Source organism: Borostomias antarcticus, assembly GCF_949987555.1.
Source record: "Borostomias antarcticus genome assembly, chromosome: 10".
Taxonomy (NCBI): domain Eukaryota; kingdom Metazoa; phylum Chordata; class Actinopteri; order Stomiiformes; family Stomiidae; genus Borostomias; species Borostomias antarcticus.
The window spans coordinates 7,299,075-7,312,862 of record NC_140243.1 but is presented as its reverse complement, the minus strand read 5'-3'; the positions used below and the strand labels follow the sequence as shown (position 1 = coordinate 7,312,862).

Sequence of the window (13,788 nt, the reverse complement as noted above, 5' to 3'; positions counted from 1 at the left end):
CTGAGTGAAAATAAACATTCAGAACTATTAGAAAACCTAGTTCAAAAACAGCTAATTTTGCCGTTTAGACCATTTCCCAAATGTACAAATTGAGTTTTAAAGCATAACTGTACGCAACACAATGTGTGCTGACTGCGCTCAGCCACTCACGATGAAAAGTACACAATGTGATTTCTCTTGATATCACCAGGCCCCGTTTAAAAAATTAGGGGAACGAATGTTGAAAAACAGTTTACAGGTCTAACTCCACAATTCAGTACTACTGTACATACTGAGTTAACATACTTTCCACATAGTATAGTATTTTATAGTATACTACTGTACTGTATGTGAAAGTATAGTATTTTAGAAACAAATCTCAGAATTTGCTTTACAGTCACTTTAAATAACACCTGGGCTTCTCCTCCACTAGCCTCCACCAAATAACTTCAACTTTAGCTTTATCTGTAAATGATTAAAGAAATATAGCCGTAAGCAGCAATGATCGTGGTCCAGGTGTTTGCAACGAGGTGTCAGAAATAGGATTTGGAGAGGGAGCAGAAGACCCGTGAAGCAAAGATGCAGATGACTTGATTGACATGAAGGGATTCATCTAGTTCAATAAATTGTAAAATAAAATAGTTTTTTAGGTTGACCACATGTGGAGGTGTCCTTGAGCAAGACAATGAAATCCATATTGGTCCTAATGGGAGGTTGACGTGCAAAACTGGGTTATTTATCTTTTTAAAATTTAAATCATTATAACAGTGAAATTGTTGGATATACAAATTTACCTGGTTTCTGGTTTAATATTTTAGGGAAATGTATTTTGAAAAATTAGATGACATAAAATGTTTCGCATACAGTACAAATTATAGCAAGACATTGAAGATTGATGAGTACTCATTGTTTGACCGATCTGAACGCCTTTTTAAACACTAGTACCCAAAGAATGTTCTTCTGGTTCATGGTAGTATATGAATGAAGACTTTTGGAGATGTAGCCGTTGACTGTCTACATTTCCAAAATTCAGCTCTGTAGGACACATGGGTGATTTATTTAGATTTGTATGCCTCCGCCAGGCAATAGCCTGGCCGGAGGCATTATGGTTGTCCGTCCGTCCGATATTTGTAAAAAAAATGTAATTACATTGTGGGGTCAAAGTTCAAGGTCACTGTGACCTCACAAAATGTGTTTTGGCCTGCTGAACACGACATCTCAAGAAAGGCTCTACAGAATTTGTACATATTTGGCCAAAATGTCCAGTTGGACTTAATTAGATTAATTGGATTACATTTTGGTATTCAAATGTCAAAGGTCAAGTGACCGTGACATCACAAAAGGCACTTTTGAATGCTAATGCTAGCTAGCTAATGCTAATGCTAACAATAATGCTAGCTAGCTAATGCTAATGTATAATTCTAACACTAATGCTAGCTTTAGCTAGCTAGCATTAGCGTTACCATTAGAGTTAGCATTAGCTAGCATTAGCATTAGCTAGCTAGCAAAATTTGAGTTTTGAGCATACAGTACAGTTTTTGCTGCACAAATGCTTTATGCGGAGAAAAATTAAGAAGAAGAAGAATTACAGCTGCTGCGCAGCCCTGGATCGGGGCTGGGTGTTTAGCGGAGGAAGAGGAAGGAGGAGACAAATGACAAAATACTTGAGGGTCTCTGCCCTGACCATAATTATTTAAAACTTCTTAAAAAATAACTTTAAAATGATGTGCCTGAAATCCAAACAGCACAATGCTCAAGTAGGCGTTGTAGCATGTTTATTCTACATCACCCAGAGCTTGAACACACAACCATAGACACCAAGGGAAGGTCATGTATCTTGTCATCTATCTATCTATCTATCTATCTATCTATCTATCTATCTATCTATCTATCTATCTATCTATCTATCTATCTATCTATCTATCTACAGTATCTATTATGGACTGTCACTGCATCGATGCAGTTGTCCATGTCAACATCACGATGCATCTTAGAAACGATTAATTTCAACTCCCCTACTATCTACAGTACCTCACAACAATATTTTTAGCTCTAATGAAAGTCATACTGTAGTAATTCATCCACATAGGCACCCTTGCTTAAGTGTTCTATTTCCTTGCAGCTGTCTGCACAGATCAACATATGGAATGACTAGTAGCCTAAGTGTCAGCTTGTAAGAGGCATGTAAGGCATGTAAGAGATATGTCTGTGTAAAAAACTCTTTGACAACAGAATGTTGGAACTCACTGTTTAGGGCAGAGGTCAAGTACCAATGTGAACTCTAGGGCTGTACCTGACTGAATTTTGGGGGTCGAATCAGATATCAACGATTAGGGTTAGTTAGGGTTAGGGTTAATTTTTGGAATTACATTGGTCTCCGACATTGCGGAGTTATTTTGACAGTCGTGAATTATTGATTGTCTCTCTAGGTTAGGATTCTAGCTTCTGATTGGCTAGCTAGGTTGTAAGAGAGAGCTTGATTGATAGCCTTTATCTAGACTTACTTACTACATTAGTTCGCCACTGACCAGCAACAAACCTGGACTAGATTATTGTAACACCCCTCCCCCTGCTACAGATCTTTTATATTCAAATAAACTGGATGGATGTGTTTACTAGCCCCACCAATCTTCAGTGGGCTAATGGATAGTGTGTGTGGGGGGGGGTTCTTCTAACGTTAGCGGGTGGTGTTGTGGCCATGACCGCTTCATTCCATTTACATTTTTTGCCGGTCTGCCACAGGTGTTGGGCTGAATTTGCTAGTTTGATAGATGGATGGATTTAACATCCAAAGTATTGTGCAAGTATTGTGTAGGCCTATGTGTAATAGATGAATGGTTGTAACCATGCACTCAGCCAGGTAGATTATCAGCATTTATCACCAGCCTCTATTTATTTGATTACGCTCGCATGAGGACTTTCCTTTACGTGTTGTCATTAATTTAAACCACCATCTCATCTAGGCTACTTTGTGTTGCTGCATTTTTACCTTTATGCTTTCATGTTTTTAGGGTGCAATCAACATTTTTGAGGATTCCAAATTAAGTCCATCCATTCATACAACTTTGTCCTGAGCGCAGCGTGCTCTCCAAGGAGCACAGCGGTCCATGTAACCTACTGTAACCAACAAATACACATTTCCATCTCCATTTGCGTTACATGGCTGGTGTGCATTCCCCTTGTTATGCTTAAATTATGCTAGCCAGCAAGTTCCCAAGCAGGACTGGCTTCATCCAAAGACTGTAGTACCACTCTACTGACCAGAACAGCACAAGTGCACCTTCTTTCTAAACAAATTCCCTACATTCTTTCGATTAGGAATTAGGGAAATTGAATTACAAAATCATTTTTGATCATTGACTCGAACAAACCAATTTGTTGTTCAATGATTATACAGATCTGATAATAGGCCTAAATCATGTTTGCCCATATCTGCGGTGAGGTTTAAAATAGTAGGCCTATTCATCTCTTGAAGGATGATGTTACAGAGTGACAACATGCATGACATGGACAGACGTTGGCCTATTTATTCACAAGTAGGCTTACAAACTTCTGCGTCATTACTGATATAAACCTGTTCAATACGTCTCATCATATTCAAGTCTCGTCATAATATGGGACCTATAGCCTAACGTTAGGAATGGATGAAGGAGGAACTGGTGAGCTATAGCCTAACGTTAGGGAATGGATGAAGGATGAACTGATTATAATTGAGAATATTATTCAAAAAGAAAAGGACAGATGCCCGGAAAATCAGGAATGGCATCTGGGAAGGTGCCTGTTTGAAGAGACATGTTTATAATCTTCAGAACATGACTTGAAACACTGTCAAACACCCGCTTAAAGAATTCTGTAGGTACAGGGTCAAGACATGAGGTAGAGGAGTTACACTCAGTGAAACTCTTACAAAGCTCTGGTAATGTGATACATGTGAATTTCCCCAAGGTTACATTTTACATACTTTTTTACAGGGTTTGCTAAGGTCGTCTATGTTTATGTCAGAGTTAATACTGGCTCTAATTGATGTTATTTTATTATCGAAGAACAGTGCGAGTTCTTCACATTTTGGTGCTGAGAGCTGCGGAAGTTGGGGAGCAGTGTTGATTAACTGGTCTATAGTGGACAATAATACTAATACTACTAATATAGTTTCCAGCACTCTGTAATAATCTTGGAAAACGAATAGTATTGGAAATTGATCTTCTATTTATTTAGGCTATATAAACCTTATCTTGCACCTCGACCCTACGCCCTAGGGATTACAGCTACTGTAGAGATGCACTGATCCATGGAACTCATTTTTCAGTTCCGATCTGATTCCAATATCAGAATTTGGATATATACCGATCCGATACTGATACCAGCAGTCTTTTTTCTAGAATATTTATTTATCATTAAGTTAATTATTATCATTAACATACACATTATACATTTAAGGGGGAACGCCGGTGTCATAGCAAGTTTAGCTCAAATGTCACTTTGTCCACAATGAAACCGATCCGTACACACCAACATTTAACCGATCTGTGCAGTAGTAAGCTAGCTCCTTTTGCCTCTGTGCACGCACCCCCTTTATAATGGAGGTCTATGGGCCTCTGCTAAAAACTATGATAAACATGCATTTTCAAGGCAGGAAGCGCCATGTGAAATAGGGAATGTGAATTGTAGCCTATGATTGAATGAATATTCATTCATTCGATCATAGGCTACAATTCACATTCCCTCAGTCCAGGGGCTTTTTCCACTTCATCTGGATTGGTGACCTCAGGCCGCTACCCGATCCGTGAACCACGTCTGGATCAGAGCCCGATCCCGATACTGGATCAGATGGGTCCCCATCTCTACAGCCAGAAGTAGCTCTCCTATTCTACCAATACCTCTAGACTTTCTCCCAATACTTCTAAACCAGTTTATGCTACAGATATACATACATTTAAACTGTATTGTATGTAGTAATTTGAAGGTTTATTGTATGATATTATTACAGTGTTTTCCTAGGATGTCTAGCCACTGATTATCACGTTTGACTGGTTTTATGTAGCTGGATAATCTTAGTGAAAGTTAAAAACGTGTCAGGAGCAGCACTTTAGACAAAACTTTGCATTCAGTGTCTTCTCAAAAACCCACTAATTGTGTGCTTAGAGCAATTGAAAAGTGTTAAACATCTGTATGAGCTGTTTTTATTCTTCCCTGCTTGACTGCCCAGAGGCAAACTGACTACCGTTTGTTATGTCAGATGCCCCGCATGAGAGTCACCGGGAGAATTTACAGGAAACCCAACAATGAGAGTCTTAAGTGTCCCCATAGAAACCACAGGCTTGTGCTGCAAACGCATACAGTACAGAGGGCCCTTTATGCAACTAGAACATAGGCTTCTGGTACACCTAACTGTTGCCGAAATAACTCTAATAGGCTATACGTGACTGAGGTCTCTGAACACCTCAATTATGTTATTATCTTGTGGCTTGTTCCAAGTGATGTTCTGTTAATGTTGATCTCAATGTCGACTATGGCTATTCCAAAAGTGTGTTTTTCATTTGACAATTCACTGAAGCGATAACTCATGAGAGGGTGTGGTATATGGCCAATATACCACAGGTTGTGCTGCAGTCATACTGTAGACGACCAGCACAATCCAAGGTATATTGGCCATATACCACAACATATATCACAACCCTCGAGTGAGTTATTGCTTTTATACAACAGTTACAACATCATCGGGAAACATTTATGGGATAAATACCTACTACCGTAAATCCTCTAATAGTGGCCTGTATTCAATTATAGGCCGGGTCTCTTATAATGGCCGGGGGCACAGTCAACATGTACAAATACAGGCCGGGGAAAAAAGTTCTGGGCTTTACGGTAGTTTTGGTTGCTAGGCACATTGTTTGAGGTGGTAACAAACATGGCGCCGACCAGAAGAAAGTTTGACATGAAATTTAAAGAGAGAGCTTTGCAGTATGCTGCAGAACATTCGGGAGAGCCAGCTGCAAAGCACTTTTCGGCATCGACCCGAAGAGAATCAGATACTGGAAAAAGAAGAAGGATAAACTGCGTTTAGCTGACAAGAAAAGAGCACGGCTAGCTGGTGGTGGGCGGAAGAAAGTTAGCTTGGAGCTAGAAGCTAAACTTTCAGACAGGGTCTACTAAATGCGGGACAAACACAACCTAGTCTCAAGGAAAATGAGGGTTTTCACAGGAATCCATTCAGACAGACGAAATAAGACAACTCAGGGGCGAAATGTGAGTTTTTTTCTGCATACAGGTAGGACATTAAAATTCACTTTTCTGAGACCATATAAATTGATTTTAGGTGGGTAAAAACAGCATATGCGGTGCCCTTTAAGGAATTATGTCCATGAGAGTTTAATTTTAAGAAATAAAGGCCTGTCTCTAATATAGGCCTGCCTCCAATAAAGGCCTGGGGCTCTCTGCAGCTCAGTAAATAAAGGCCCTGGCCACTCTGACAAGAAAGTTAATTCCTAAATCACATTGCTATGAAGTTTCAACACGACGAACAATGAGCCCGACCAGCCAAAACTAATACTCCTGACCAACCTAGCTAGCCATTAATGAAGTGTAGCCTACTTTACCTTTGCTGTGTAACTGCGAGTTACAAAAGTGGTGACGATAAACCAGAGTGGTAGACTACAGGACGGATAGAACAACTCAAAATTGACATTGAATGTTTCCATTTTTCTTGAGGTGAAACATAGAATGGAAAGAGGCTTTGCCCGTGGTATATCGTGAATATACAACGGCTCTTGACCAATCAGATTGCAAGGTCAGAACTACCCGTTGTATAATACTGAATATTCCCCTTTTTTTGGGGGGTGGGTGGTATGTATTTGTGTCATATTTTGCAGACGTGAAAGAAATGCAGTTGAATGGACATGCCAGACGTTTTCTGGTTGGGCCTCCCATGTTGGGCCCCTCCCTCACCTGCTCACTGCCTATCCTGGTTTTGATTAACCAGCACTGCCATTGGCTGATCTGCATGTGCCATTCCAAAACATCCAAGAGAGGTGCCTCATACCCACAACGTTTGATTTCTAGACCCCATGTGATGAAACTCTCCAGTACCATGTGTAGACATTGTTTATGGCTGGTCTTCTATGAGCGACCAGACTCTGGGCCTGACAGACCTGTCAGACTATCCCATTTGTCAACATGGAATGACAGCCAGTGTGAATGTGAAATGAAATGGAGCCAAACGCTGTAGCCTGTTTGTTTGCTAAAACATTCCCATTGACAATACCCTTATTGTTAGAGGTCCCCCCTACCAGCATTCATTACATAATCTTTTCATCAAGAAACCCAACTTGACTAAGGATTTTTATGGCACAGATGTGTAGAGTCCGGTGTTCCAGAAACCATGTTTCCTGTAAATGTGGTCTTGCTGGGATTGTGTTTAAAGCTATCACCTCTCCATGTTATTTGTTTCTTTCACAATAGTTTAATCCTCCTTTCATACTGTTAAGTCTTAAACTGCTTAAGCCTTTGGAAGCCAATTTGGTCTGCTAATATACACTTACAAAAGTATATCTCCAAAGACCTCGAATCCATCCCCTACATTTCCATGAAGTCATAAATCACTCTTCTATATATCACAGCTAATTAAGTGCAGGGCTCAGCTGCTCTTCTTCAGCGGAAGGTAGAACAGAACTGCTCCATAATTATGTTGAAGCAATGTGTTCTCATCCTCTCTGCCACAGCACATTTGGAACAGTCTACTCAGAGAAACAAACAAAATGACACCCTGGTCTCAAAACACTATCCATTTTGTCTGGGAGGGATTATAGGTTTTTGTCACTATAGTATATTCATTTCTTACTTTGTAAATAGAGATGTTGTACAAAATTGTGGATTAGCTGTGACTACGAATTTGCTTTTGAGATTGCTTCGTAGATTTAAGGAAGTGGGGGGGAAAATCCCATTGACTCGACTTAAAATATGGGTCAGGCATGCCGTGTCTGCTCACAGGTACAGCAGAAGGTGCTGCTGAAGTGAGTCTCGGTCCCCAGCTGGAGGCTCCCAGGCTGCCACAGAGACGAGCCGGCAGCATCACGTGACTCCTGTCTGGAACCCCACTGTCACATGGCCCCACAAGTTATTTTTGTTTACTGCATTGCGTGTAAATGCCAGTACTCCTGATACTCAAGTTCTCAGTAATAAATCAAATAAAATATTATTTTCCCAAACACAGACAGACTGTGTGATTCTCTGAAGCTGTGGTACTGTAGCCAAAATTGGTTAGTCTCTATTAGAGACTTCATTGGCATCCCTTAACTGTGTGATCCTTTGAGAAATTGGTGTTGTGATCCCTATCACACTGTTCACCAGGGCTCATGCTTAAGGTCTTGAATGGCCAGATGGACCACGCTTTCAGTGAGCTCCAAAGCCGATAGTCCGAGCAGGTGTAAATCTTGTGTTAATATTTATAGTAAATACTGTAGTTTGCAAGGGCTTCCTGCCAAAATAACCCAATACGAAAAACATGCAGAAGAACAGATCACTAATGCTGTCCGTCCCTGACGAAGACAGACAGGAGCACTTGGTTCGTCCCCGGGCGCAGCCCCTACACGCTGACTTCTGTCTGCCCTTGGGGGAAGGATGACAGGATGCGTGAAGATCAGTAGAAGCATTTAGGGTTGCAAAATTCAATCCGAGACTGCTCTTGTTAAAGGAGTAGTAAAGGGAAAAATCATGTTTAGCCCTGTTTTAAGGTTACTTATGATCATATACAATGGTTCAGAGCAAAAAGTTGACTAAACTAGAACTTTTGAGAAAGTCTGCTAATTGCTCTACCACCGTTTTGGTCATACAATGGATGTGGGTGGGCACTGTGAAAAGTCATTCAAAAAACATGTTAAACTCTTTCAAAGACAAGAAACTCACCGAGGTGTTAGTTTGCATTCTGACATATAATTCACCGTAAAGTAAGATTCTAGTTCATCTGGAAAGGCTTTTTAAAAATATCTTGCATAGAACTATTTAGTCGCAGCACATACGTGTGTAAACGTCCGCAAACTAGGTAGCCTAGCAACATAAACAATAACAATAGCTACCGTAAGTAGTTCCGCTTCCTGAATCCCATCTGCGGATTGATCTACACATCTACGACGGTCGCGTCAATACAAGTCAATAGATTTCATAAAATGATCAATAAAACCTTACAGGATTCATACTTTGCGGCAAATTTGATGTCAGAACACCAACGGACACCAATTACCCCCTCGGTGAGCATCTTGTCTTTGAAATTGAGAGTTTTTGAATGATTTTTCACGGTGCCTACCCACATCCATTGTATGACCTAAACGGTGGTAGAGCAATTATCAACTTTCTCAAAAGTGCTAGTTTTGTCAACTTTTTGATCTGAACCATTGTATATGATCATAAGTAACCTTAAAACAGCGCTAAACATTATTTTTCCCTTTACTACTCCTTTAAGGTCTTCAATGACATCCATTTAAACACAGACATTGTCAGAATTTCAGTCTTAATATTACTGGATCTCAGCGCCACATTCGACACAGTTGACCACAACATATTGCTAGGCCGACTGGAAAACTGGCTGGGAATTTCTGGCACAGTGCTAGACTCGTTTGAATCCTACTTGAAGGACAGGGACTGTATTGTGTCTATAGGCAAATAACAAATCTGAGCAGACAAAAATGATCTGTGGAGTTCCCAAGGCTCCATTCTGGGGCCTCTTCTGTTCAACATTTACATGCCCTCACTAGCTAAAATTATAGAAAACAACAAAATATGTTACCATAGCTACGCAGACAACACACATTTATATCACCATATCACCAGGGGACTATAATCCCATACAAGTGCGTAAGTGCAGAGTAAGTGCATTGAACAAATCAAGGATTGGATGTGCCAGACCTTTCTTCAACTAAACAAAAATAAAACCGAAGTAATTGTCTTTGGAGCCAAAGAACAACGATTAAAAGTCAGCGCTCAGCTCCAATCAGTAGCCTAATGCTAAGAACCACAAACGAAGCCAGAAATCTTACAAAGTCAGCCTACTATCACCTGAAGAATATATCAAGGATTAAAGGATTTATGTCTCAAAAGGACCTGGAAAAACTTGTCCATGCGTTTATCTTCAGTAGGCTCGACTACTGTAACGGTGTGTTTACAGGTCTCTAATAAATCGATCAGACAGCTGCAGCTGATTCAGAACGCTGCTGCTCAAGTCCTCACTCAGAATAAGGATCACATCACTCCAGTTCTGAGGTCTTTACACTGGCTTCCTCTCTGTCAAAGAATTTACTTTAAAATACTGCTGTTGGTTTTTAAAGCACTAAATGGTTTAGGGCCAAAATATATTTCTGATCTGCTGCTACGTTATGAACCATCCAGACCTTTCAGGTCATCTGGCACAGGCCTGCTTTCTGTCCCCAGAGTTAAAACAAAACATGGAGAAGCAGCGTTCAGTTTTCATGCTCCATATCTGGAAGGCTGCAGGTCAGCTGCAACTCTCAGTTCTTTTAAATCAGGACTGAAGACTTTTCTTTTTGCCGCTGCTTTAAAAAAAAAAATAAAAAAAATAATTCATACACTGCTCTGCAATTATTATTCCTGTATTTTATTTTTCCTGCATTTTGTTTTAAATGTCCTTTTATTACATTGCCACGCTTCTGTCAGTCTGCCCCATGGCAGCTGTGGCTACAGATATAGCTTACCACCACCGGTATGACTGTGTCTGAATGAATACTGGACTCTGTAAAGCGCTCTGGGTATCATGAAGGGCGCTATATTAATCCAACTTGATTGATTGATTGATACATTTAGTTTTATATTACCTTTTATGTGTTTCTTGCACTTTGTCTTGATGCTTTTAATGTCTCATGTAAAGCACTTTGAATTGTCTTTTTGCTGAAATGTGCTATACAAATAAACTTGCCTTGCCTTTATCATGCCCTGAACAACACCCATGTTCTCAATAACCAATTATACCTCTTATGGCCTCTCAAATATCTTTAATTACTGATTAGGATTCCTTGTTCACAAAGCAGCTACTTGAGAGTAATTGCTCAATAAAGAGAGGGGAAGTTGTCGTATTAAGTAGGAGTTCCTGCTGCTTCCCTCATTAGTGCTCACTTGGAGCTTTCGCCCCCTTGTCTGCACAAATGAAACCGGCTTCATTCAGGGCACAAAAACTCTATCCACCATGCCTAGCTCATATTGGTTCAGTTTAGCTCAAAAACAAGCTAACTTTTTGCAAGAATTGTACCCAGGTTTATGAGACACGTTTTGTAAAAGGGACATTTTAAGCTTGTTTGAGGGTTCTTTAAAATAACATGTTCAAGTCTCAAGGGTGTTTCTTGGTGTTATCCTGATCAGTACATTAAAATGCATGTCAGTTATGCACAATATGTTGAAGTCTTATCTTGCACTTCCGTCACCTTCACCGTCAGTCCTGCATGTTCTTTTGAGAAAGTTGGCAGATTTTTACTGTAATGTTAATAGACACCAAAACAAACGTGCTACACATCTGTTGTATTTTGAGGATTAAAAAATTGCACATTATTAACAGGAACTCATAAAAGGAGTAAATACATATGGTATCCAGCAGCTTTCCTGAAACTGGAGATGACTGCCTGATTTTGTGAATTCCCTAGACGAAGAGCCAGAGCGTTAATCTCAACAACTATCATTCTCATAGGTTCATACCTGTAGGATTAATCACATTTACAAGGTGTGGGCTGACAGAGAGATCTACTCTCTGTTACTAATCCAATCAACACAGGGTGCAACTCTCCCATGCTCTCTCCCTGGCAGCCTTTATGAGTTCGGCCAAGTAACCTGCCTTTTCACTGGGGGGAATTCAACACTGCTTCCACTGGGCTCTCTGTAGTGGTACAGTATATCTTAAACAGGGGTGCTTAATAACGACCTCCCACCCACCCCCTCACCCTGTTCTCCCGCTCTCTGCTGCGCCACATAAGACCGTTTCAATAAAACATGCTTCTCTGAAACATTCATGACTTTCATGCTTCTGAAATAATACATACAACATAACTATGATGTTAGAGAGAGATGTACATGGAACTTACTGTATTATATTTGTATTGTACTGTATGTGTCAGTCATAATTTACAAGCAATTTGATTATGGCAAAAGTATCTACAGTACAGTATGAGTGAAGGAGGGAGAGTGGTGAGGACAGGGAGGTTAGTCTTTCGGAGAGGCAGGTCGATGAGTTGTTACTCTGTGGAGTTTTAGTGGAGGTCACAAGGTTAGTACTGTATATAAACAGTTCTGATGCTCTCAGAAGGAATGGTTAAGGATTAAGGATTTCAGAATTGTATTGTGCAAGACTCGGACAATTCTCCCGTTTTATAGTAACATTGTACTGTTGTGTGTGTGTGTGTGTGTGTGTGTGTGTGTGTGTGTGTGCGTGTGTGTGTGCGTGCGTGCGTGCGTGCGTGCGCGCGCGTTCGTGTGTGTGTGTGAGAGTGAGAGTCAACTCAGGACCATACTTAATTAATTTGGTCAGTAGACTTAAACAACACTGACAAACACTGTAATAAGTGACACTGATTACATCAGTTAGGTTCTAACGAAAACAGATAAAAGCCATGGAAAGCAAATAGAATTTCTAAACAGGACTTATGTTTCATAAAAGCTTTTCATTTGCAAATATCATGTCTGGTTTGTAGAACGAACAAACAAATCTCCTAGGCTGAAAGAAACCATTATACCATCATCATTATACCATAACTCTGAGAATTGTATTCTAGTCTTAATCATTTATCACTTAGCATTTTATTTTTCAAAAATAATCAGTGATCAGCAGAGGAACCCACACAGATTAATAGGTGATATATATACGAGTATTTTCATACATCATCTGTTCATTTAATGGTATTTTTAATGAACAATGAACAATTTCTTTGTGTGTCTGTTACAGGAGACTATCCCCCTCCTCCTCCACCTGTGAATGAGACCAGTGGTCTTCCATCTTCCTGCACCTTCCCACCTCCTCCTCCGATGGACGGGACCTCTCATGAATATCAGGTGAGTCATGCACCTCTTTTACAGTGATGTCTAGCCATGGAGACACATGTTGACAATACATACATTGCACGCACCCCTCAGTTCGCACTTGAATTCTGTGTGGTTCAACAGAGGTAGAGACTGTGGCGAGACTTTGACTTTGATACTCAGGGAGACAGTGCGGTGTCAGTTTCACAGGTCCTTCATTTGTCTCCTTGAAAGGTGGTGTGGAAACAGGGTGGAGTGGAACATTTTGCTAGAGATACCCTGTTAACTATAGCAAAACAAATGTTGTGGTTGAGACTTCTCTCCATAATATAAAGAGACCCGAAGAAATACACTTCGCCCTGTAGTCAGGCTTTTGGGGGTCAGCATAGAAAGCTAGACAACTTTGAGAGCTTAAGTATCAGACTCAGCTAGGTATCTGGCTGCATTCAGCCAGATCCCCCCTCCCACCCAGGAAGGCTGTCTCCTCCCATGCAAAATTTAGGGACAGGCTTATAGAAGGTTACAGAGAAGACTGACACCTATTGGTGCGCCGCGGTCACTCCCTCTGGCTAGCTGGTTTATTACATAATATACATATATATATATATTACATAATTGGACCAAATATATGTTATTTTAATGAATGTTTTCTGCAAGATCTGGTTCCCACGGATGTATGGAGAGTTGGTGTTGGGAGAAAAGCATACCCCGGAGAACAATATGTTATGTTTGTTGACATAGCTTTATGATGTCTACATAAATGTACACTCAGTCTGGAATCCTGTAATTATTGAAATTAAATGT

The 13,788-nt window shown here is 40.3% G+C and overlaps 1 protein-coding gene across 5 annotated transcripts in view; it reads left to right on the top strand.

The window, feature by feature from the left end:
* The window catches only part of lpp (LIM domain containing preferred translocation partner in lipoma), a 176,441-nt gene that overhangs the window by 94,783 nt on the left and 67,870 nt on the right, over positions 1-13,788 (top strand). For all 5 annotated transcript variants that reach the window (XM_084444920.1, XM_084444922.1, XM_084444924.1 and 2 more), the window contains one exon: positions 12,911-13,017. In XM_084444920.1, coding sequence (XP_084301046.1) covers positions 12,911-13,017 — 107 coding nt within the window. The remainder of the gene's footprint in view (positions 1-12,910; positions 13,018-13,788) is intronic.